At 39.3% G+C, this 27,532-nt stretch overlaps 1 protein-coding gene across 1 annotated transcript in view; it reads left to right on the top strand.

Moving 5' to 3' along the window:
- LOC122549511 (golgin subfamily A member 4-like) overlaps positions 1-27,532 on the top strand; it is a 188,897-nt gene that overhangs the window by 140,050 nt on the left and 21,315 nt on the right. Inside the window, 7 exon segments of the mRNA XM_043689370.1 lie at positions 5,569-5,690; positions 10,281-10,411; positions 13,146-13,259; positions 20,193-20,222; positions 22,069-22,137; positions 22,239-22,314; positions 25,095-25,195. Coding sequence (XP_043545305.1) covers positions 5,569-5,690; positions 10,281-10,411; positions 13,146-13,259; positions 20,193-20,222; positions 22,069-22,137; positions 22,239-22,314; positions 25,095-25,195 — 643 coding nt within the window.

Raw genomic sequence — 27,532 nt, 5'->3', positions numbered from 1 at the left:
GAGTCAGAAAATCGTGAATTTAATTGAAGCACTGTTTTAGAAACTTGAGCACATCAACTTTACTGACCTGCTGTACTGTGGCAATGTTGGAGGTGGCAACTTTCAGATCGCACATAAAAACAAGGGCTTGGATCTAATCCTCAAAGCAGGCCATTTCCTGATATCTTCATTGAGTCTGGCATCAAGAAGGCCAAGTAACTCAAAAACAGAACTTTGTTGTATTCTTAGAAGTCAGTCATCTTAGTCACAGGACATCTCTGCAGAAAGACCTCAGCATAATGTTCCTAGACCCTTCAACTGCTTCTTCAATAAGCTACCATCCCTCCCATCAGTGGATTAGAAATGAGGTTGTTTGCTGATGATTATGCAATGCTCAGCACTTTGTGTGCCTTTTCAAGTAATCTGTGTGCATATGCAGAAAGACATAAGACAAAGGAGTGGAAATAAGGCCATTCGGCCCATCCAGTCCACTCTGCCATTCAATCATGGCTGATGGGCATTTCAATGTCACTTATCCACACTCTCCCCGTAGTCCTTAATTCCTTGCAAGATCAAGAATTTATCAATCTCTGCTTTGAAGACACTTAATGTCCCGGCCTCCACTGCGCTCCATGGCAATGAATTCCACTGGCCCACCAATCTCTGGCTGAAGAAATGTCTCCTCATTTCCATTCTAAGTTGACCTCCTCTAATTCTAAGGCTTTTCCCCATGGGTCCTAGTATCCCTGCCTAACAGAAACAATTTCCCAGCGTCCACTCTTTCTAAGTCATGCATTATCTTGTAAGTTTCTATTAGGTCTCCCCTCAACCTTCTAAATTCTGATGAATGCAATCCCAAGATCCTCAGGCATTCATTGTATGTTAGGCCTATCATTCCAGGGATCATCCATGTGAATCTCTGCTGGACACGTTCCCGTGCCAGTATGTCCTTTCTGAGGTGTGGGGCCCAGAATTGAACATAGTATTCTAAACGGGGCCTAACAAGAGCTTTATAGAGTCTCAGTAATACATCACTGCTTTTACAGTCCAACACTCTTGAGATAAATGACAACATTACATTTGCTTTCTCAACCGTGGACTCAACCATGGGCTCCTCCGACCGTCGCGTTGTTGTGGTTTGGCGGTGGATGAGTCCAACCAAACCACAACAACGCGACGGTCGGAGGAGGAGCGTCTTATCTTCCGACTGGGAACCCTCCAACCACAGGGGATGAACTTGGACTTCACCAGTTTCTTCATCCCCCCTCCCCCCACCTTGTCTCAGCCGAATCCCTCCAGCCCGGCACCGCCTTCCTGACCTGCAGTCTTCTTCTTGACCTCTCCGCCTCCATCCTACTCCGACCTATCACCCTCACCTTGACCTCTTTCCACCTATCACATTTCCATCGCCCCTCCTCCAAGTCCCTCCTCCCTACCTTTTATCTTCTCCTGCTGAACACTCTCTGCTCATTCCTGAGGAAGGGCCTGTGCCCGAAACGTCGAATCTCCTGTTCCCTGGATGCTGCCTGACCTGCTGTGCTGTTCCAGCAATAAAGTTTCAACTTTGATCTCCAGCATCTGCAGACCTCACTTTCTCCTTTCTTTGGGATGAGCCTCTGTATGTGTCCTCAATTATACCCAGAAACTCCTGCCATTGTTGCTCTACTGTCCTTCCCACTAGGCTCTGCTTCCGGTCGATTTTTGTCAGTTTCTCTCTCATGCCCCTGTAATTACCTTTATTTAACTGCAACACCAATTCATCCGATTTTGCCTTCTCTCTTTCAAACTGCAGGCTGAACTATACCATATTATGATTGCTGCCTCCTAAGTGTTCCCTTACTTTAAGATCTTTTATAAAGTCTGGCTCATTATATAGCATTAAGTCCAGAATAGCCTACTCCCTTGTGGGCTTCATCACAAGCTGTTCCAAAAAGCCTTCCTGTAAGCATTCTATGAATTCTCTTTCTTTGGATCCTCTGGCAACATTATTCACCCAGTCCATTTGCATATTGAAATCTCCCATGATCGCCATGACCTTGCCTTTGTGATATGTCCTATCTATTTCCTGGTACATGTTGCGTCCCTGGTCCTAACCACTGCTGGGAGGTCTGTGAAAAAAAATAACTCCCATTATGTTTTTTTTGCCATTGTGGTTCCTCAACTCCACCCACACAGTCTCCACATCATCTGACCCAATGTCATTCAGTATCATAGATTTAATTTCATTCTTAACTAGCCACCCCCTCTGCCCACCACCTTGTCTTTTCAATAAGTTGTAAATCCTTAGATGTTTAACTGCCAGTCCTGACCCCCCTGCAATCACATCTCATCACAATCATTTACAATGATTTGTGCTGTTAATACATCTGCTTTGTTACGAATACTATGAGCATTCAGGTAAAGCACCTTCATGCTAATTTTCTTTTCCACATGATTTCCAACATCTTTAGTAATATGTCCTCCGTTATCCTTCCTTTTTGCTTCATTCCTCATCTGCCTTGATCTTAAACCCTGCACACAGGCTAACGTGCTGCTTATCTTTCTATTTGACTACATACTCCCTGTTGCTTTCCCTTTCCCTTATCCCAACTCACAAGTTTAAAGTCCTAGTGACCACCCTGTTTATCCTTTTCACCAGAACACTGGTTCTAGATCAGTTCAGGTGGAGACCGTCCCATTGGTACAGATGGCCCTAGTTCCCAAATTGATGCCAATGTCCCATGAAATAGAACCCCTCTTTCCCACATCAATCTCTTAGTCAAGTATTTACTTCCCTAATTTTCTTATTCCTCTGCCAATTAGCACATCAATCCCACCGCCTCGTGGTGAACATTTCAACTCCCAGGTCCTGGGCCTCCTCCACCACCACTCCCTTATCACCCGACACCTGGAGAAAGAACGCCTCATCTTCCATCTCAGAGCCCTTCAACACCATGTCTTCACCAGTTTCCTCATTTCCCCTCCCACCACTTTACCCCAGTTCCAATCTTCCAGCTCAACACTGTCCTCATGACCTATCCCACCTGTCAATCATCCTTCCCAAGTATCCGCTCCACCCTTCTCTCCGACCTATCACCTTTACCCCCACCTCCATCCATCCATTGCACTCTCAGCTACCTTTTCCCCAGGCCTACCCCTCTCCCATTTATCTCTCCACCCCCGAGGCTCCCAGCTTCATTCTTGATGAAGGGCTTTTGCTCGAAATGTCAATTTTCCTGCTCCTTGGATGTTGCCTGACCTGCTGTGGTTTTCAAATCTTGCTAATCTCCAGTATCTGCAGTACCCACTTTCACCTGGAAGGAGAAGTTGATGAGTGCACCCGAAACGCTGGTTCTCTTGCTTGGATGCTGCCTGACCTGCTGTACTTCTCCAGCACCACACTATTGACTCTGAGATCTAGCATCTACACTTTCTCCTGACTGGGAGCTATACTGTCTTAACTTTGTTGTCACTGCGCCAAAATTCTAGAATTCGTACCCTAAGAGCATTTTTGGTTGAGGTGCAGTACATGGACTGCAGTGGTTCAGGAAAACATCTACTTAAGAGTAATTATGGATTATAGTAATATGGATTATGACAAGTTTATAAAGTATCACCTTTACCAGGGATACCTAAATGCTGTGATAAGATGAATAACTAAAAAAGTCCGTTGTGCAAATAAATATATAAACTCTCCAGATCTCCATACAAAACAGTTTTTAAGAGGTTGCATGAACAAAGCATCACCTGCTCATTATTTTCAAAGGCTGAACAGATGTACTTTTAGTCGAAGTCAGGTATCTATTAATTAATTTCCAAGGCTATACTGATGTCTTGACTTTATATCAATATGAAAATCAAAACTCTGGGTCAACATGACAGTCCAGTCAATGATGTGATCAAAGACTTGAATACAAAAGAGTTCATCATTTAATCATCCCCTGAGTCAAATATTGGAGTACATCTGAAATGTTTGAAAATGCTGGTCAACAAGACTTTCAGTCCATGCGCAAAGATGACCACAACCTTCCCATTGCTAATCATTTAAACACAGCACCCTACTTGTCTGAGATCAGCATGCTGCAGTGCTACAGCGAATCACAACACAAACTGGAGGAACAACATCCCATCATCAGACTAGGCATTTTAAACCTTCTGGACTTAATATTGAGTTCAACATCTTCAGATTGAGAACACACTCCCATTTCTTCCTTTTTTTTAGCTTCACCTGTTACATTCTCATTCACCATGTTTTCTCTCCCCTCCCCCCTTTCCAGTGAGACCATCTTTTCTTTCTAGTTTGGACACACTATTGTTTTGCCATTCTCACATTCTGATTACTTAATCTGCACTATCAACACCCTTTCTCCTCCACACTCCACCCTCACACCATGGCATAAATACTGTCCCCTCCACACTTTGCCTCAGCTCTGATGAAGAGTCATTGAGACTCTTGTCTGAATGTTCGCTTGTCTCTCCACAGATCCTGTGATTTCCAGCACTTTTTGTTTCCTGTACAGATTCCAGAATCTGCAGTAATTTGCTCCTCCATTAATAACTTGAATCTTTTCCTTTTACTACTATTACAAGCTATAATGTCTTGCAGTTTATTGTTTGCGGTAGACCCTAGGTTCTTCACTGTTTTGCTGGGACATTTCAAGTACGCTGTTGAAATTTGTATCTGAGTTGTTTTAAAATCTAAGGAGGTTTCTGTTATACTTTCAGGCAGAGTCCCCCACCACTCTTGGATGAAAATAAATTCTCTTCAACTCCTCTCTAATCCTTTTGGCGGTTACTTTAATTGTGTGCCTGCTGATTATGCTTTGACCTTTCTTGAAAAGGAAATGTTTTTCCTGTATTATGATAATTTTGTACTCAATATATAATCATAATTTTGTACTCAATTAACTCTCCTGTCAATTTCTGTTGTTTTGAAGGAAACAACCTCAAACCATCCAATCTTTTATCAGAGCTGAAATTCTCCAGTCCAGGTCTTGACCTGATGACTACAACTTGGAGTTTCAATTTTTGCATAGTTAACTGTAAAATCTGTACTATCTGTTTGTAAGATGCAAATTGTTTACAGATTTGGATTTAGCAGTGTATATAATTCAATTTGTTGGATTTTCAATTAATACACTGTTCAGCATGATGTCAACAAACATAAAAAAGGAATGAGAATGGTGTAAACAGATTTCAGAATTAAGTTGGGTTGGTACTTGGGCCATGGCAATCAAGCAAAGTAATGGGAATGATGCGATTGCCTTCTGAGAACCGATTTGGACTTAATGGGTCAAATTATCTCCATTCATGACTCTTAACTAGTATATTTTGCTTCAAATAATAAATTGATTTCTCCTAAATGTCATCAATGTTAATTCACGAGCTGAGCAAATAAAAAGCCTGGACAAAAGAAGATGTAGTCCAACCTTGGTACCCACCAGTCATGTTGAAAAATTAGTTTTTAACCAGCTCAACTGGTCACCGTATTTGTTAAAACTTCTTTTTGTTTACTCGCCATTGTTTTTTATCCTAATATGTTAAAAGGTTTTTCCTGAGGCCACAAAGTCATTCCAAGAAAAACTCAAAATATTATTTTTTGGTTCACAGGTTGGAACTCGAGGATCTGCAGCTGAAACATAACTCAACTCTCAAACAGTTAATGCGAGAATTCAATACACAGCTAGCTCAGAAAGAAGAAGAGTTGAATATATCTGTCAAACAAACTATTAGTAAGTATAAGAACAAGAATAATTTTGAAGATAGTTACAAACCAAAAGGATATTGTATAATTTTTAAGTAGATGTTTGTTATGCCGCTCTTGTCCTTGTCTCTTTCCACTTGTAATTGAATCCTTTAGTAATGATTACAGATTCAAGAAGCAATAAAATGGTCTGTAATAGTTATTTAACCTCACAGAATGCTCCTTATGCAACAGGAGTTATATTATCATTGGGAGTTTTATTGCTTTTAAAAGTAAAGAAGATGGAACTGAAATGCAAATGATAAATAGGCAAAAATAAAGGTATGTTTGTCTCAAACCAACTGAAGCCTTTGAGGACAAAACTGAGCATTGTTTTCCGGTTCATTTTACTACATGTTAAAGGTAAACGCCCCTTTTGTATTTAGTATGTAAAATTTAGAGCGAAGGCCAAATATTACATTATTTTTAAACTGGAAATGGAAAATAGCTTCAAAGAAAATATTTTGTTAGCGGTGACTGATTTAAAAGTGCACTCACTTCTGAGTTTGCTCAAGACAGCACAAAAATCCACACTGACAGTCTAGTATATTGCTGAGGGAATACTGCACTGATGAGATGTTGAACCGAGGCTATTTCTAACGTGGCTGAATGCAAAACTTCCCATGACTCAGTAGTCAAAGAAGTGTAGGGAAGTAAGAGTAATATTCCAGTTTCCATGCTAATATTTAGCCTTCAAACACGACAAGAATTGGGAGCTTATGGTGCATAAATTGGCTGCCATGTTTCTGACACTGCAACATTTCGAAGTACTTTGTCTGCACAGTGATTGCTGATGGAAAGGCCATCAATGCAAATATATTTTTCTTTTACATGCTCATTTCCTTAAAAATCGGTGTCTAATATCTGCTACTGAGATATCTGACAAGCTGCAAATAAAATTGAAATGTAGCATTGTAAAATTATATTTGTATTCCGTTTATATAAATTAGGGAAATCATTCTCAGCATTAAAAAAAAGTTTAATCTGAATAACATGGATGGTTATAGATAATTCATCACCTGGAAATAACATGTAAAATCCCAATTGTCCATGCTAAATTGCCCATAGTGTTAGGTGCATTAGTCAGAGGGAGATGGGTCTGGGTGGGTTACTCTTCGGAGGGTCGGTGTGGACTTGTTGGGCCGAAGGGCCTGTTTCCACACTTTAGAGAATCTAATCTAAGTTGAAATTGGACTTTATACTTTATTCTTTTTCCTGTAGAATTAAAGCAACAGAAATTAATTAGCTGCATTGATCAAGAATGATCTTGGAAGTAACCATGTTCCAATAAATCAAACACACAGGATCTAAATACAGTAAACTTTTTATTAACTGGCATCTATGGGACCAGGAGTGTACAGATTAATTAAGAAGTCCACAATCAATGTAAAAACACACACTAAGTAATAAAAACATAATGCAGTGTGTATACACATTACTGGCGTATTTTATTTGCAGCATTAAATAATAATGCAACTTTGCCTTAAATAAAACCTACTGGCAGGGAGCCTTCTTACCCGCACCCTCAACTGACTACTTGGATGTTGCAGAGATCGCACTAATGCAATAAACCTCCGGTATTTAAGGTATATAATGTTTGCCGGTTTATTGAAAGTGCTGGTTCATAAGGTGCCAGTTAAAACCATGTTTGCTATACATTTTTGTTTTTGCTTATGTGACCGCCAGAAACTTAGCGTCTAGATTTGAAAGAAATATCTGTAATGATATGAGAAGTACTTGTACTTTTAATTTATTCTATGTACCTTTGGATCCACAAGACCATTTATCAATAAAACTATTTGCAAAGACTAGTGCATATTAAGATCAATCAAAAAGCCTTAAGCAACCGAGTACAAGCAAGGACAATGTTTTGAATCTGGTGAATATAATGGGTGGCACGGTGGCACAGTGTTTAGTACATAGTGCCAGAGACCCAGGTTCAATTCCCGCCTCAGGCAACTGTCTGAGTGGAGTTTGCACATTCTCCCTGTGTCTGCGTGGGTTTCCTCCAGGTGCTCCGGTTTCCTCCCACAGTCCAAAAATGTGCAGGTTAGGTGAATTAACCATGCTAAATTGCCCGTAGTGTTAGGTGAAGTGGTAAATGTAGAGGAATGGGTCTGGGTGGGTTGCTGTTCGGAGGGTCGGTGTGGACTTGTTGGGCCGAAGGGCCTGTTTCCATACTGTAAGTAATCTAATCTAAAAACTAGGTAAATTATCTACAAATCCAGAGCTTTACAACAAAAAAAGGCCTTGTTTAAAGGATCTCAGGATGTATTTGTGTCTAACTTGATGTCCTAAATGTTAGCAAGGGCAATATGCCGGAGGCTTTATATGGTTTCCCCTATGCCTGACCTGCTGTAGAGATACAGTGAAGTTTTGATCAGTTGTGTAAGGAAAAAATATTTCCTCAACTGGCATTGATGAGATACTAATTCAACAGTTTCACAGAAATCAGATGATGGGAGAATATGTTTGTTCAACTAACATTGTAGGAGTGTGGATTGGTAAGTTAAACGAGTTGAGGGAAAGGCCCATTGTGTTTACAGAGAAGTGGCTAAGCAGTCACCATCACAGGACAAAAAGGCACTGGGAAAACAATTTGACTTTCCAGGGTTAATTACCTAAGTAATTAAGAGCTATTACAGGCATTACTTATTGTCTTCCAAACTTTCTTCGAATTTGAATAGAGCCTAACAGATTGGAAAATTAAAAAAAACTTAAAACCTTCTGTCAAAAAAATGAGGCAGAAAACAGCAAACTATAGGCTGCAACTGTTAAGGGAGATTTGCTGTTAACTCCTTAATAATGGATTATAGTGGAAAATTCCTAAGTCATAATTGGAACAAAATGAGGCAGATTCAATGTAGTTTTTGAAAGGGAAATTGTGCTTGCCTAATTGCTTATTACTCCATCAAAGAATTCTAATAAATGTAAGTAAAGCAGAATCCGTAAATGGGGTGTACTTGGATTTGATAAGATGCCACATCAAAGGATGCTACGGAAAATGACCTCATGGTGTCGGAGGTAGCATTTATAGTTTAGATAGGGGATTAGTAGGGAGCATTAAGTTGGGATAAATGGATAATTTCAGGTTGGCAAACTGTACCTACTGCTGTGCCTGTGGAGGTCAAACCTATACTTGAAAAAAAAATTATTATTGTCAATGTAGGTAGAAAAATAAATTGTCAAGAGAAATTAGAGTCTATAAAGAAATATGGAAAGCTTAAGTGAGTGGGCAGAATTTTGGCAGATGGAGTACATTGTGGGCAACTATGAACTTGTCCACTTCAGTTAGAAGTATAGAAACTAAACTGACAACTGGGATGAAGAAACCTTAAGTTGAACCAGTAGAGTTTAAAAGAATGAGGTGCTGATTTTAGCTTGAAATGCTCAGTGGATTTGGGACAGCAATGGTCCTGAAATCACAATGCTACAATTTCTACCTTGTTGTTGCTCCGATCCTGCTCACTGCTTTCTTAGCCAAAGTTTTTATAAGAACAGTATTAATAGAAACAGTTTTGTGGTTGCATGAGAGTACTCAACGCATGCTTCTTCCATTGCAGCAGTGATGAAGCAGAATAGACCGAGAAAGTCATCACAGAATTCATCTTGTGGGGCCAGTCAAAGCAAGAACGCTTTTCCTGGCTTCACACTGTGAACCATTGCTGCCCAGATTCCCACTCAATTGCTGTCTCCTTGGTAAAAGATTCTTTCTGATCCTATTCAGCTTCAAGTCTTCCTGGCAAGCCTTAGTTGCTAAGCTTTAGCAATCTCAGCTTCTCAGTTAAAAATCACACAACACCAGGTTATAGTCCAACAGGTTTAATTGGAAGCACACTAGCTTTCGGAGCGACGCTCCTTCATCAGGTGATTTCATCCGAAAGCTAGTGTGCTTCCAATTAAACCTGTTGGACTATAACCTGGTGTTGTATGATTTTTAACTTTGTACACTCCAGTCCAACACCGGCATCTCTGAGTCAGCTTCTCAGTGGTTGAGTTATGAAGTCTGGCTTCAGTGAAGTTCCAGGAACTCTTGTAGTACACCTCTGAGCCAGCAGGGCTTCACAAGGAGATTACGTTGTGCTTCCCCTTGAGTTTTCTAAAAGATATCACAAGTAAATGGTGTAGGAATTCCTGGATATTTTGTCTGCTTTCAAATAAATATTTTCTTAAGCGAATTTGTTCATGGATATTTTTTCTTAAACAGCATTTGTTTTCTTAATTTATACTGTTCTTAGTTGATTTTTGTATCTGCACAACTAACCTGTGAATTTGACTAGTGGGTTAGTTATCCTGGATATCTCAGGCCTTTATTACCTCAACCAACAGCTATTCTTCATACGTCAGCATTCATATCTATGTATTTCACCCTTTTAAGATTGGTAACTTTGAATGGATCATAGCTTTGACCCCTTCATACCCCTTTGACTTTTTTATATATCAGTGGAATATCGGCTAGTGTATTTTCATGTCATATTCGGTCATTGGATTGGTTTAAAATTATGTAATCATTTCCTTTTTGAACCTGCCATATACACTGAAGCATAGCAAAATCAGGTACATTTCCTTACTTTGCCAGGCAAAGCCCAGGAAGTGGAGGCAGAGCTCCTGGAAACCCACAAGGAGGATGTAAACCAGCTCTATCGCAAGATAGCTGAAAAGGATGATTATATACAAAGGACAACAAAAAAATATGAAGAGATTTTGCAGGTATTTAATGCTCATGTCTTAACACTTACATTTCTTGATTGCTGAGAAATGGCATTTACCAGGCAAAGTTAACTGATCCCAATGTTAATAAATCAGGAATTCTAAAGTCATAAATTTGTGCTCAATTATTTAATGTTTGTATTTAGGATTGCATATCAAGTTGAGAAATGAATTAAATACACATGGAAACTTGCTATGTGCAAATACAAATGGTAAAAGTTGTTAGAAAAGTACAGTCAACTTTATACTTAAATGCATGTATGTGCACACATACGTACGCCCACACATATATGCAAACACACAAAGCCAAAAACATAATTTATTGGTAACACTCCAGGTTCTGCAGCATCTGTGGAAAGGAAGTAGAGTTAATATTTTAAATCCAGTGACCCCTCTTCAGAATGCCGGCGTTCTGAAGAAGTTATTGGACCCAAAATATTAACTGTGCTTCTTCTCCACTGATGCTGCCAGACCTGCTGAGTTCTTCCACTAATTTATGATTTTAGCATCTGCAATTCTTTGTATTTTTTTTTATATACAGTCAACTTTAGCCTAACTGTGCCCACATTGCCCTCAGAAGCGGACGGTATGGAAATGTGATCATGTCACTGGACAAGCAGTCCAGAAGCCAAGATCAAAGTTCTGAGGCTGTGGGTTCAAATCTCATTTTGGCAGAATGCAATAAAAAATAATATAAAGAGCTAGCCCAATGAAATGTAACCACTCTTGATTATTGTAAAATGTAGGTTATTAATGCCCTTTTAAAGAAGGAAACTCTGCCCATCTACCTGGTGTGCCCTACATATGCATCCAGGTGCACAAATTCTTAACTGCTCTTTGGGTAGTTATGGTCAGGTAGTAAATGCTGACCCACATCCCATGAATAATAACAAATAATTTAAAAATAAACAAGCACTGACAAAGGAAGCCATTAGATCATAGAAACTTGCAATCCAACTCCTGGTACCTAACTGCCTCTTGAATGACTCTGAAGTTTTTGTTTGCCACTGTACTAGCAGAGGATCGTACAAAGTACTGATCACCCTTTACATGAAAGGTAACTTCTTTATATCAATCCCAAACTGGTCATTTCCCAGCTTTTACGTGCTTCATTATTGTAGAACCAGAATTAAATTTGAAGTCGTGTTCAGATTTAACCTTTTTTTTTCCTGGTTTTATGTGCATATGCCTTCATAATTCTCTCTTTCAATTCCTTCTAGGGCTGAAAAGTTCAAGTTCTTTTTTAATTTAGCTCATAATTCTATCCTCTAGTAATAAGTAGCAACATGGTGACACTTGTTTTCATCACTTGCAGAGTGTTTGTAAAGTGATTAGAAATATTTAAGATTTAACTCAATTGAAGAATGTTCGAATGGTTGAATAGTTCTACTCTTAATTTGAAGTCCTGTGTTCATGGTGATGCAGTAAGCATATTGGCCTCAGACCTGCACTCTGTTGAATTTGACAATACAGTTCAATAGTCTCATTGTTGGTTGCTGCTTTGACGAGTGGTTAGTGTTTCCTATCTCTCAGCCTCTTGTTTGTTTTATGTTCATTATGTATCCTCTGTCTATTTCTCATACTTTTCTGCACAGAATTTCATCTGCCATCATTTTCTTTATGTTCAATTTTTTTTAGGTCTTCCTGATTGCTTCAATGATTCATCAGACTTTACTGTTGTGCCTTGACCCATTTGCAAATTTGACCAACGTACTGTGGTTCTGATGTGAATTTATTAATGAAGCAATAGGGCGTAACTGAATGCTTGGGTTTTTGATTCAGTCACAATCCACCTCTGTCTATAATCCTTGTCTAGTTCCTTTTACTTTCTTTCTTGCAGCCAATTCCTTATACATTTTGATGTTTTACCATGCCTGTTCCTCGTGCCAAAGGAAGACTGTAAATTAATTGGATCACTGTTATCTTGATGTTTTAAACTATCCAATATTCATTGATATTTGATCAGAACATAGAACCAAACAGCGCAGAACAAGCCCTTCAGCCCTCGATGTTGCGCTGACCTGTGAACTCTTCTCAGCCCGTCCCCCTACACTATCCCATCATCATCCATGTGCTTATCCAAGGATTGTTTAAAACTCCCTAATGTGGCTGAGTTGACTACATTGGCAGGTAGGGCATTCCACGCCCTTACCACTCTCTGTGTAAAGAACCTGCCTCTGACATCTGTCTTAAATCTATCACCCCTCAATTTGTAGTTACGCTCCCCTCATTCAAGCTGACATCATCATCCTAGGAAAAAGACTTTCACTGTCTTTATTACCCAATGAAAATCATTAAAATCAGTGATAGGATTTGAGAGCAGTATGGTATTTATATTAACCTTGTACATTCATATGATAGTACCAGATATATTGATAAACAGAACTGCCCAGCCCATTATTTACATTAAAGCAGAGGAAAGCTCCAAGAAACTTTTGCAAGAATTATTCATATGTCATTAGTTATTACTGAAATATTGGCATAGCCCAGACTTGTCCCTGTATGAAATTTAACAAACTTGTCCATGTATGAAATATCTCTTGTTGGACAATAGGCCAAAATGTGTCATGTCAATTTTTCTGTAAAGGAACTTGGGAGAATAACACAACATGTGCCAGTGTTCTTAATCCTAATGTTGATCTTATTTTTGTCTTTCTTCACTTCCATTCCCAAGAGTTGATGAAATGTGCCTGAGTAACTGTGATTGTAACTTAATAATTTTGATATTTTTAAGTCTCGAGAAGAAGAAATGACTGTTAAAGTGACTGAACTGCAGGCAGAACTGGAGGAGTTAAGAGCCCAGCATCAGATGTTACAGCATAATGATGAAAATCAGAATATTGAACAGGTAAAAGCTCTAATCATTAATTCTGTAATAAGCGCCATAAATAAATAGGACAAATTCATCAACTAGTGTTGTGACATAAAATATTTGAAAACTTTGCAATTGAGAGTTACCTCAGCATACCTGCTGAGTTATGCAACATAGGTAAGGTAAATAACATAAACTAAATGGCAAATTGACACAAGCTAAGCATAAAAATTACAATACATCCAGCTGAAAGTTTATTTAGATATGAAAAACATAGTTTGAAAAAAATCAGCCACAATAGTTTTTTTAAAAAGCCTGCTGACTTTCTGTATACATCCAAAAAGATGTTTTCTGAGTATATTTTGAATTTCTTTAAACTTTGCGTGTTCAGAAATGCATTGAGCTGTAAGTTGAGCCATACGTTCCACACTACTTAAGTCCTCCTGATTCTGCTGATCTCTACTTTGAATAGTAAAAACTGCATCATAGGAGGAGGTAATTTGGCCCATTACATCCACATTGCCTGTCTGCAGAGTAGTCCAGTCCCTTACCATTCACCTGTCATATCCTTTTAACCCTGCCAGTCAAATATCTTCAAACACCCATCTCATTTCATTTTGAAAGCATTTATTGTTAATGCAATTCATTTGCTCATACATGGAGCTAATTTTGATGTCATAAAAGAAGCATTCAAAACTACAGTGAATACAGAGCAGAACCCGAGAAGGAGAAAGAAAAGGTCATTGTCAGACTTCAATTAGAATGACTTTGTCCTGCTGCACACAAGGTCACACTTGAAAATTTCAGCTCATGTTTTCAAATCCTATAACAACAGCTGGGAATTTAAATTCAATTAATTAAATAAATCTGAAATTGGAAAGATAGTGATGTGACCGTAAGACATACTGAATTGTCATAAAACACTACCTTGTTCACTGAAACTGCTGTCCTTTTATTTTCTGGCCTATATTTGACTACAGACTCAGAGCATTGTTTGAGGTAGACTGATAGTCTTGTTCTCGAAGGCAGTTAGAGATGGCAGTAAATGCTGGTTCTGTCAGTAACATCCACAACTTGTGAATGAAGATAAATGTTGAAAAAAATTAATAAACTAAATCTTCAAATCAGCTTTTACAGTATACAGTTCTATTTTATCCACTGGTAGAACTGAAGAATTAACAGTATAAAATAGAATTGGAGAAGTTTTCAGAAGTGATTATTTCATTACCCTTCTAGATTAAAACAAAATTAAGTTTACATGTTGACATTATATCCAAGTGCGAGCTAGAAATGTGAGCAAAACCTTTGAATCTCCCAAAACTGGCAACTGTGGACTGAGTTTTTAAGGGCTATCAGATCCCAAAACATTTCACAATACCTGTCGTAGAATGCATCAAAGATTGATGATTAAGTTAGCCATACTGAAGCTGCAGAATGCTTTGGTCAGGCCCCAATTTAATATCTGTGTTCACTTTAGGTCGCTTGAGCATTGAAGAAAAAATCAAAATGAAAGATATGCAGTGAAGTTCTGAGCTGGGTTGGGTGTGGTAAAGAGTTGTTCCAAACACACACCACAGAAAATGACACATGCACAAAGTAGTTAATTAATCAGCATGCCACTGTACTGTCCAGTAATTCTCAAAATGTCCACTTTTTTCTGTCATTTCCTAGTACTTGAAATATATGCAACACTTGCTTAGAAAACATCTGATTTGAGATACTATCCCTAGGGCTGTATTGAATTCGGATAGAGGATACTTAGTGAAACTCTCTTTGAAAATTAAATTAGTCTTTAAAACGATAGGCAAAGTTGTTAAGGCATATTTTACCTGATTTTTTAAAAAATGATGTTGACACATTAGCTGGATTCAGGGAAATAGGATTCATAGTAAAACATTTTTATTGATGTGCTTTAGATCCAAAAGGCATAACTATTATTAAATCCACGGTCATATAATTAATATGTTGTATTTACCTTTGCAAGCAACATTTCAATAACGCAAAAAAAAGTGCAGTCCAACAAATTAATTACAATTCACCTGTAGGATCTACTTTTATAAAGTGTAATTGGGAAAGGCCTGTGCTGCTGACTGCATTCATTTGTTATGACTTTCATGAGAATATTACTCATAACAAAATCTACAATATAGAATCATACTGTTTACTCATGTATTTCAAATACACTTTTTACCATACGTTCTTTATCATGTCTGTCTGCTGTTGCTAAAGTTATTTTATCTCTAAATGTATATCAACTTAGGTATATTAGAAACTCAGATGTGTGAAAACCCAATTGAAGATTATTTTCTTTACGACTTTTCTAGTGTTACACTACATTCTGGTAGAATTCATTCTAAATTTTAAAGATTTTTATATTTCATAAAATCACAGAATACATAACAAATGACCTTTTTAATATTCCGCATTCAAAATAAGCAATAATGAACCACAAATTTCTTTGCCCATCTTCAACATTTGAGTGGTCTACATAGCTTAATGTTTCTGGACTCATTGTTTTCAGACTCAGTGACTAAATTCCTGTAAGTAGTGACAATGTTTTAATCCCTCTCCTAAATAATAAGATACATCAAATTTTTTCACTTTATGTATCAAGGCATAAATATACACTAGAGGGCCAACAATACAGAAGGAAGATCAGAGATCTCATGCGCAGGAATGCTCTTGGCTTACTTAAGTTAAACATCCCAATTTGAAAGCTTTTACGATGTAGAAAAGTGTGCTATTTACCCAGTCCTTCATTATCAAAATCACAATCAGAGCCTTTGTGACTAATGCTGCTGTCCTTATTGACTTTTGACATGCTTGTCTCTACAATCCTCCTCTAATACCTTCCCACTGTTCCCTGGATGGTCCTGCACTTGCTTGGTTTCATCTTAATCTACCTAATTGTGGCCAGAGTATCACTTGTCATAGCTTGTCTTTCCAGTCCTCCGCTGTCATTCTTCAAGGATGTCTTGAAACGGTTATAGGTGGATAAATCCCCAGGACCTGATCAGGTGTACCCGAGAACTCTGTAGGAAGCTAAAGAAATGATTGCTGGGCCTCTTGCTGAGATATTTGTATCATCGATAGTCAGGTGATGTGCTGGAATACTGGAGGTTGGCAAATGTGGTGCCACTGTTTAAGAAGGGCGGTAAAGACAAGCCAGGGAACTATAGACCAGTGAGCCTGACCTCAGTGGTGGGCAAGTTTTTGGAGGGAATTCTGAGGGACAGGATATACATGTATTTGGAAAGGCAAGGACTGATTAGAGATAGTCAACATGGCTTTGTGCATGGGAAATCATGTCTCACAAACTTGATTGAGTTTTTTGAAGAAGTAACAAAGAAGATTGATGAGGTCAGAGCAGTAGATGTGATCTATATGGACTTCAGTAATGGCTTCAGCAAGGTTCCCCATGGGAGACTAATTAGCAAGGTTAGATCCTCATGGAATACAGGGAGAAGTAGCCATTTGGATACAGAACTTCTACAAAGGTAGAAGACAGAGGGTGGTGGTGGAGGGTTGTTTTTCAGACTGGAGGCCTGTGACCAGTGGAGTGCCACAAGGATCGGTACTGGGCCCTCTACTTTTTGTCATTGACATAAATGATTTGGATGTGAGCATAAGAGGTACAGTTAGTAAGTTTGCAGATGACACCAAAATTGGAGGGGTAGTGGACAGCGAAGGGTTATCTCAGATTACAATAGGATCTTAACCAGATGGGCCAATGGGCTGAGAAGTGGCAGATAGAGTTTAATTCAGATAAATGCGAGGTGCTGCATTTTGGGAAAGCAAATCTTAGCAGGACTTATACACTTAATGGTAAGGTCCTAGGGAGTGTTTCTGGACAAAAGAGACCTTAGAGTGCAGGTTCATAGCTCCTTGAAAGTGAAGTTCTACGTAACTAGGATAGTGAAGAAGGCGTTTGGTATGCTTTCCTTTATTGGTCAGAGTATTGAGTACAGGAGTTGGGAGGTCACGTTGCGGCTGTACAGGACATTGGTTAGGCCACTGTTGGAGGATTTGAGCTATAGGGAGAGGCTGAACAGGCTGTGGCTGTTTTCCCTAGAGCGTCGGAGGCTGAGGGGAGACCTTATAGAGGTTTACAAAATCATGAGGAGCATGGATAGGATAAGTAGACAAACTGTTTTTCCTGGGCTCGGGGAGTCCAGAACTAGAGGGCATAGGTTAAGAGTGAGAGGAGAAAGATATAAAAGAGACCAAAGGGGCAACTTTTTCCACGCAGAGGTGGTATGTGTATGGAATGAGCTGCTAGAGGATGTGGTGGAGGCTGGTACAATTGCAACATTTTAGAGGCATTTGGATGTGTATATGAATAGGAAGGGTTTGGAGGGATATGGGCCGGGTGCTGGCACGTGGGACTAGATTGGGTTGCGATATCTGGTCGGCATGGACGGGTTGGACCGAAGGGTCTGTTTCCATGCTGTATATCTCTATGACTCTATCTATCTATGACTCTATGTCTTCCCATCTTTCCTTGGCTACCTCTTATTTCTCTTGGCATCAACCAAAATCATAGCTTTAGTTGAGTGTCAGACCTCTTAAACAAAGGGATCTGATGTTTGAGTCACAAAATATTGGTGGGCAGATGCAGCAAGTGATTCAAGAGGGCAAATGGAATATTGTCATTTTTTGCTTGGCAATTAGAAAAAAGAAGGGAATAAATACCAAGTTCTGGAGAAATTCAGGAGGTCTGGCGACATCTGTAGAGAGAAAGTCTAAGTTCATGTTTTTAGTCCATACTCTTTTTGTAGCAAAGAAGAATCATATTGGATCCAAAATATTGACTCAGTAATACTTTGCATTTATGTAGTAGGGAGGTTTTGCAGCTGTACAGGACATTCATCAGATCACATCTTGAATAATGTTGCAATTTTGGTCTCCTTATTTGAAAAGAAAAGCTGTAAATGGTTCAGAAAGGTTCACTAGGTTTGGTTCCTGGGTTGAATGGATTAAGGGTGGCAGGGTAGCTCAGTGGTTAGCACTGCTGCTTCACAGCGCCAGGCACCCGGCTTCGATTGCTGCCTTGGGCGACTGTCTGTGTGGATTTTGCATATTCTCTCCATGTCTGCGTGGATTTCCTCCAGGTGCTCCGATTTCCTACCACAATCCAAAGATGTGCAGGTCAGGTGAATTGACCCACCACTAATTTGCCCATCGTGCTAGGTGCAATAGTTAGGGGTAAATGTAGGAGAATGGGTCTGCGTGGGTTATTCCTTGGAGGGTCAGTGTGGATTTGTTGGGCCAAATGACCTGTTTCCACACTGTAGGGAATCTAATCTTATAAGAAAAGGTTGACTTGTATTGGAGTTGTGAAATTTGAGAGTTGAGCTGACTGAAACTTCGAATCTTAAGAGATTTTGACAGGATGGGTTGTAAGAGGATGTTCTTCTTTTGTAAAGAATACATGAGAGTTAGATGACACTATTTAAAATCAAGAGATGTCCCACTTAAGACAGAGATGAGGTGAATCTTTGTTCCTCTTTTAATCTGTAGAATTCTGAGAGAGAGCAATGGAGGTAGGATTGTTGAACATTTTAAAGCAGAGTTAAACAGATTTGTGATAGACAAGGGTCAAAGTTTTATGAACAGGAAGATAAGGTTGGGCTCATATTCAGACCAGCAATGATATTTGAAATGACAAAGCAAGATCAAGAGGCCAAAATTGCCTACTTCTACTTCTATTTTGTTTATTTGTCAACATATTAGGACTCTAGTATTGCGAGAGAATGAAGTGCAATTGGGTGGGATGGGGCTTTGTGAAGGAGAATTTTGTTTGTGGAGCAGGAGAGCGGTGATGTATCTGAAAATCCTGGGGATTGCTGAAGTCATTCCAAGCTTAATAGAGGTTATTAGGAGAAAGTGAGGACTGCAGATCAGAGTTGAGAATGTCATGCTGGAAAAGCACAGCAGGTCAGGCAGCGTCCGAGGAGCAGGCAAATCAAAATTTCGGGCATAAGCCCTTCATCAGGAAAGGACTTATGTCCGAAGTGTCAATTCTACTGCTCCTTTAATAAAGGATACCAATTTTTTTTTTACTACTTGTTCCACCTGGTTGTGAGCCACCTTGAAATGTTGATCAGTTGAAATCTTGAGAAAGTTAAGAACTATTGGGACGCTCTCGGCAACCAGAAAAGATTGAAAGGTTGAGGAGGAGGTGTTATGACCAGAGTAGATTAACCATTAAAGAGACCCAGTGAGAGTACTGCTTTTCAGGGCAGACTGGGAGTAGTGGTGCAGGTGGCTTTTTTTGGGACGATTAATACATGAGTATGGTATTAGGTTTGAGAGTTGTCGTTGGAACAATTGAGGGAAGAAGAATTAAGAGCGATTAAAGAGGATGGTGTGGGGAGGGAATGGCTGACCACAGCAGAAGACTTACTTGCAGGATCAGAGTTGAGCACAGGCATAGCTGCTCCTTCTGGTCCATGTGCAGTGCTGTTTAAAAATAACGCTTAACTGCTGGAAACAGCTGCTCCTCCCTACCTTAAGGTGCCTGGTGTTGAAATCTAGGATACCTGGTTCATCAATGTCGCATTCAAGCAGCTGCTGAAATTTATCAATTCAACCCTCATTTGCATATTGCCATCACATTTCCACCTGTCCATTGCAAATTTCTCATGCTGTAGTTAACATTGGGTAGGTTTGTTCATGAAGAATTAGTTTGGGCACTTATAATAAAGGCTGCTGGTCAAATTGCATTTAAAATAGCTGATGATTTCCCCACATTGTTTTGTTGTCTTGAATATATCCAATTAAATGATCTTTTCCGTTATCTGGAGAGTTGAACTGTCTGAGATTTTGCAATGGAAAAAGCCAGAAAGATTTCCACTGATGTTATACAATTACCAGAGACCATATTAATGAAAATTTCAAGCATAGCTATGCCATGAAGCCGTATTATTAGTGTTTTTATGCCTCTCTTTTTGATTGCTTTTATTTCAGGAATGTCCATTAACAGTGACAGAACTGCAGGTGAGACAACATGCGAACATTTTAGCGCCAACTCCTGACTAATATTCAGATGCTATTATCCAAACAAAGCTAGTTTTAAATAGTATCCGGAGCAATAAAGAAATATGTGAAGTATTCCCAAGTATTACTTTATGTTGTAAGGTTAGCTGTTCTATAGATTTTTTTCCCCCCCCTAAAACCTTTTAGTTTGGTCATTCAGACCTACTTGTAGTTAATAATTAGTTTTGGTTAAGGTGCTTATAAAATGGATGGTTTTTTTTGTCACCCTGTCATTGGTGTGCATTGTTTTGATGTTAATGCTTGAAATTATCTTGCTTGTCTGCACTTATTCAGTTATGACCAAGGCTGGAAGTACATTGTTGCTGAAGTCCCATTGCTTCATGGGTCGCAATATAAAATAATAATACTTTTCTAGTAACCAGGGTGACCAATTAAATACCTTCTCTATATCAGGTTTTAAACACGAGAATCTCATCAGCCAGGGTTTCTTAATAAGCACAATTATGTTTCATCAAAATAAAATTTATTCAATTAAGAAGCAATGATTGGTTAACATAGTCAGTCGTCTGCAGAGGTTTCCTCCGGATGCTCTGATTTCCTCTCACAGTCCAAAGATGTGCAGCTTATGTGGATTGGCCATGCTAAATTGCCTATAGTGTCCATGGATGTGCGGGCTAGGTGTGTTAACCATGGGAAGTGCAGATTACAGGGATATGTTAGGGGGATGGATCAGGGTCAGATGCTCTTCGGAGGCTTGGTATGGACTTAATGGGCCGAATGACCTGCTTCCACATTGTGGGAATTCTCTAATTGAATATTGAAGTCTAAATATTTCTCCCTGTAAGTATTCCCAATGTTCATTAGCAATCACAGGAGTAAAGGAAAAGAGGGAAAAAAATAGTTATCACTGCAGTTTAGTTCTCTCAACAAAAAATGTTACAGCCAAAGGGTTATTCTTGAAGGTAAAAGTGTAACACGCTTCAGAATCACTTGCTGCGCTGTTCAGAATATGTGGTCAAGTCACGAATTATGCATAGTTGTTTCTAAAGTCCTGCAGACTGAGTTTGCTTAGGAAATACAATTTTAAGATATTCTTTGAAAACAGTCTTTGAAGTGAACAAATAGATTTGATACTGAACTGATATAGAGGGTTTTCAGTTCAAAAATGGGAAAGTTCATCTGGGCTTCTCGTTAGTAACAAGCTGATTTCCAACTCAGCTGGTTCTTAGCAGGCTTTTCTCCAAGTTAACTAGATAGAACAAGATCCTCTCCAAGCCAGCCACTGTTCACACAGAGCCAGCAAGTTCTACAGCAAAGCAAGCAGTTACTACTAATTGTGCAGTGTCTAAGAAGGCTTGAGCTGAAACGTCATAATAATTATGACTTTTCAAACACAATTCTACTAATTCAAATGAGAAACATTTACTGTCTTGAGAGTTGAGTCGAATGTTTGACCACTTGAGTTACTGAACTACTTCTAATTTTGTTGCTACTTAGCATGAGCTCGATTCTTAAATCCTTCAAATTTATGAAACTGAGAATATGTTTGCCTCACATTTAACATTGATTTGGAAAGGCCCTGCTTTGTACTATATTGAAGATGCAGGCAAATATACTCTGATTCCAGGACAAGAGTTAATTCAAATAATGGACAATCTACGTTAGGTCTACTTTGTGCCAGTTTTATTTTGGTCTTTGTATTTGTATATTGTAAATCAGATTGTCAATGCAAAATCAAAATCTGCTTACTATTTTAGATATCCTGTCTAAATACATCCCAGTTCTTGAATTGCAATTCTTTGGACTTTGGAAATTTTTTCAATGCTAAATTATTTTTATTTAATAGGCACAGCTAGCAGAGAAAACTACTCTTGTTAATGATGCTATACTCCATGAACAGGAACTTAGAGAGCAGGTAACAAAACAGATTTTAATTGTCTATGGTAAAATCTTTGGTTAGTTTCTGCACCTAAAACTCTTACTCACCAAATTGTTCTTCTGTTCTTTTCTCCCCAGATTCATTCACTTCAGGATCAGCTTAAGGTTCATGAAAAAAATTCTTGTATGTCATCATTTGGAACACCATATAGAGGTGAGAAATTAAGAATCCAATTTTGTTTTAATACAGCCAGGTTGGGGAGATGCTAATTTCTTGACTTTTGGGAGGAATTTGTGAAATGTTTGCAGAGAAACCTCATTGGTCACTACATGAAGAATCCCATGAAGAAAGGAGCTATACCGGATCTATTTATAGGAATGAATTGGAGCACATCGAGCCATATTTTGTGTGAGAAGTATTTAGAAAACAAGTTTAGAATCTTTACGGAGAAAGCTTAGAAGCAAATCAGCATTAAAACTGTTAACTAGAGGAGATTTGATTTTGGTGACTTGGAAAACACTGCACTTGGGAGAAATAGAACCAAAAAAATGATGGACAGAATTGTAATTGAGCAATCGGAGGCCTTAAAGGAAGAAATAATTCAGATACAGAACAAAGAAACCCATGAGAGGTGAAAAGCAGGTCATCTAAACTTAGACCTCCCTAAATGATTAAAGACCAAATTTAAAATAAAACAGAAAGGGGACTTATGATGAATATGAAGTTATTAATGCAGTAGAAAACCAAGCTAAATATAGAAAAGGACACAGGAGATCTAAAAGGAAATAAGAATCAAAGAGAAACTGGAAGACTGTATCATTAGCTAATGCAGAAGGGAACCTAAATGTCTGATCTGAACATTAAAAATATATCAAAGACAATTGAGAGGAAAGGTGGAATTCGATCTGAGATCACGTGGAAGCAGAGAATGTGGCTGAGATACTAAATGAGTACTTCACATGTTTTCACTCGTGAAGAGGTTGCTGTCAATGTAACAATAAAAGAGGAGGCAGCAGCAATTCTGATTAAAGAGAAGACACTTGTTAAAAACTTCAGCCAGACTTAGATAGGATACGTCTGATTTTGCTGAAGGATATTCGGCTGCATTTTCTGAAGGCTGTCACCACAATCATTGCCTTTACATGTGGGAATGCTGTCAGAAAACTGAATGATTGCAAATGTTTTACTCCTGTCTGAAAGGTGAGATATAGAAACTCAACAACTAAAAACCATTCAGTGTAATGTTGGCAATGGAGAAGCATTTGGGGAAAGTAATCCAGGATAAAATCCAGGATAGAGTCATAGAGATGTACAGCAGGGAAACAGACCCTTCGGTCCAACCTGTCCATGCCGACAAGGTATCCCAACCCAATCTAGTCCCACGTGCCAGCACCTGGCCCATATCCCTCCAAACCCTTCCTATTCATATACACATCAGAATGTCTTTTAAATGTTGCAATTGTACCAGCCTCCACCACTTTCTCTGGCAGCACATTCCATACACGTACTGCTCTCTGTGTGAAAAAGTTGCCCCTTGGGTCTCTTTTATATCTTTCCCCTCTCACTCTTAACCTATGCCCTCTAGTTCTGGACTCCTGGGAAAACAGGGAAAACATTTTGTCTATTTATCCTATCCATGCTCCTCATGATTTTGTAAACCTCTATAAGGTCACTCCTCAGCCTCTGACGCTCCAGGGAAAACAGCCCCAGCCTGTTCAGCCTCTCCCTATAGCTCAAATCCTCCAACCCTGGCAACATCCTTGTAAATCTTTTCTAGACCCTTTCAAGTTTCACAACATCTTTCTGATACGAAGGAGACCAGGATTGCACGCAATATTCCAACAGTGGCCTTATCAATGTCCTGTACAGCCGCAATGTGACCTCCCAACTCCTGTACTCAATACTCTGACCAATAAAAGAAAGCATACCAAATGCTGCCTTCACTACCCTATCTACCTGCGACTCCACTTTCAAGGAGCTATGAACCTGCACTCCAAGGTCTCTTTGTTCAGCAACACTCCCTAGAACCTTACCATTAAGTGTGTAAAGAAGTAAGAACTAATAAATAAAACTCAGTATTGATTTGATAAAGGCACATCATGTTTGACCAACTTGATTGGTATCTGTTTTGGAGTTGTGGAAAGGGTTGATGAGGGTAGTAAAGTATATAGATCTAAAGTTATGAATTATAAGCAAAAGTAGGTCATTCTGTTCATCTGCCATTCTCTGCCATTCAATAAGATCATGACATAAGTGTTGTTGTTCTGAATTTCATGTTCACTTTCACCCATGATGACCTTTGTTTCCTTTGTGTAATAACAATCGATCTACCTCTGCCTCAAAATATAAAGTGACCCCATCTCCACTGCTTTCTGAAGCACAAAGTTCCAAAGTCAGTCAACTCCTGAGTAATGTTGCTTTGGAGCTGTGCAGCGACACAACTGCTTGTAGGTTCCATGTATACTGATTTGGTCTGTTGTGTGATTTAGCCAACTGGCTTGTCAGAATGACGAAATCTTCAGTAATGTGCAGTGGTATCAGGGGTTCTTAACATATGACCTGAATAAAATTTGCTGTTTATTCACAATTTGAAAGCAAATTTAGAGATAATTCTTTAACAGTTAATTACCAGAGGAGTTGTTAGGATAGGGTCCACTGGTGCTGTGACTTTGTTGGGCCTGGATGCATTTTAAGTTTCCTCGATGCCATGTTTTGTTAAATACTTATGAGTGAGGCATAAAATTAAGTGAGCGAGAAGGACATAATCTTTGGTTTAAATTGCGTGGGGTGTAACTTATCTAGTTGAGCGTGATGATACACAATTACTATCAATTAATAATAATGGCTATCTTTATTGACATGTCCAATTGATTTAATTGTTTTTTTCTATTAGTATGTCAATTTGAAAAAAAAAATTTCTGTTGAGATATTGGTCTTATTAAGACTTAATCTGATTTTCCCTCTTGCTAATATTTTTCTGTGTTCCTGAACAGATGGAAATTATGCTGTTGATGGTTCTGTGGTAACAGAGCCTACAGAATTAGAATATCTTAAGAAGGTGCTCTTTGAATACATGATGGGAAAGGAAACTAAGGTACAGTATCATTATATTTGAGGGAGCAGTGTTCCCTGATTAAGAAGATGCACTGCCTGTACATCTTTTCTTTTGTCTGAAGTGGGTGAGGCATATAAATAAGTGTAGCTCCTACCAAGCATATGTGAGCCACATCCGAGCAATAATCTTAACTTAGTTAAGATTAGATTACTTACAGTGTGGAAACAGGCCAACAAGTCCACATCGACCCTCTGAAGAATTCCCCTACATTTAATTGTTGAATAATATTACATTAGATTCCCTACAATGAGGAAACAGGCTCTTCGGTCCAACCAGTCCACACCGACCCTCCGAAGAGTAACCCACCCAGACCCATTTCCCTCTGACTAATGCATCTATAGGCAATTTAACATGACCAATTCACCTGACCTGCACATCTTTGGACTGTGTGAGGAAACCCAAGCAGACGCGGGGAGAATGTGAAAACTCCACACAGACAGTCGCCCGAGGCTGGAATCAAACCTAGGACCCTGGTGCTGTGAGGCAGCAATGCTAACCACTGAGCCACCGTGTCGCCCTATTCTATATGTTGTGTTTTGCAAGTAGAAGCCAGTTGAGTACAGTCAGTGTTTTGCTTTTTGCAAACAACTGAAAGAATGTACAGTTTGATGTGATCCACATCAGTCTACAAATCTGGCATCCTTCTGACACCGAAATTCGTACATCACATTATTCATTTCTGTAATAGGCTGAACATCATGACTTGGCAAGAACTGCTAACACCAGCATTTCTTACCCCTGCATAATTGCCCTGGCGAAGGTGGTAATAAACCGCTCCCTCAGATACACATGAGAATCTTGCTGGGCCTTTGCAGACATGTAAAGGCTAGCCATGTTGCCTTGGATCTAGAATTACAAGCAGCTCAGAACGAGGTACATTCCCTTCACTAAAGGAGCAGGTTTACCACCACCTCCAGGAATGCTGCAGATTTTCCAGGAATCAAAGGCTTATTCTCTCAATATTACTGTAAGCAGCCTGCGACGTTAAAATAAAGAATGATTTATTATTTTCTCTGGACTTGTTTTGGTTCTACACTGATCAGCAATGGGTTAGAACAGACTGCCAACAAATTGATTGAAGTTGGAATCACACAACACCAGGTTGTGTTACAGCAGGTTTATTTGGGGGCGCTAGCTTTCAGAGCGCTGCTCTTTCGTCATGGTGGGGGCAGGATCGTGGGACGCGGAATTTGTAGCTAAAGATCACTGTGTCTCGAAATAATGATCACATCTAGGTTTGCTCAATATTTTGCTTTAATTGCACGACAGTTATCTTTTACTGTGGGTTCTGTGTCTTGCGATCCTGCCCCACTAGTTACCTGACAGGGGAATGGCGCTCTGGGGGTGGACCTTTTGGAATATAGCCTGGTGTTGTGTGATTTTTAACTTTATCCATCCCCATCCAACACCAGCACCTCCACATCAACACATTGTTTATGAGTCATGGATAGTTCGTTATCTGCTGATGAGGAGCTCGCATTGAGGTTTGGAAAACAAAATCATCACAGACTCCTGCCCCACACTAGCAAACCGTCTTGCCAGAACTACTTGCTGACAACACCCACACGGACTGTCACCCACAAGGAGCCCGACCAGGAAGAGGAAAGGTGGAACCACCAGCGGTAGCAGAAACTGGAGAAAGAGTCAGGTAACCGTTTCTGGAGGCTGTGCCTGGGCATTGGCTAAGGAGCCAGCACCCGGCACTGAGCCATTCGGTGACAGGAAGCCAGTTTTCCTTCATCTTAAACATAACGTTTTGTAATTCAACCATAATAAATATTTAACTTTTCCAATTTACACATTTCCCATAAGTTTTTGTACCTTGTAATATTTTTCATTACTGATAAATAGCGCTTATTGAGGTAAAGGGTTGAGACTCCTGGCTAAAGCTACACGTTTTATTAGATTGGTCATGAAGAAGATGGTTGATTATTTTTTTGAGACCTTGTTTGTGAACCAGGCAATTTTGATAAGTTTGTGGTTGCTGTTGCTGAGATGAGCTTTTTTTCTGCAGATTTATTAATTACCTGAATTTAAATTCTCCCTGCTGCTGCAATAGGATTTGAATTTTTGCCAATGTACCATGAGAGCTGTGTCATCTCCTGAGGCTGAAGGAAGTCAGTTTTCTCTTTGCTCAGTGCTGTAGCTCTGAAAAGCCTTGGAATTCTGACTGGATGTAGTGTCCACTGCTTCTCCATTGTGGGATTTCTTCTCTATTTCTGGGCCGAAATTTCCTGAGTTTGATTTGCAGAACCTTGATTCGTGGACGTCTGAGAGCTGGGATGATTTTCGCTCTCGGGACTCTCCTCTGAGTGA

This window comes from Chiloscyllium plagiosum, chromosome 4, assembly GCF_004010195.1.
Source record: "Chiloscyllium plagiosum isolate BGI_BamShark_2017 chromosome 4, ASM401019v2, whole genome shotgun sequence".
Classification (NCBI taxonomy): domain Eukaryota; kingdom Metazoa; phylum Chordata; class Chondrichthyes; order Orectolobiformes; family Hemiscylliidae; genus Chiloscyllium; species Chiloscyllium plagiosum.
This window is presented reverse-complemented; position numbering and strand designations above follow the sequence as displayed.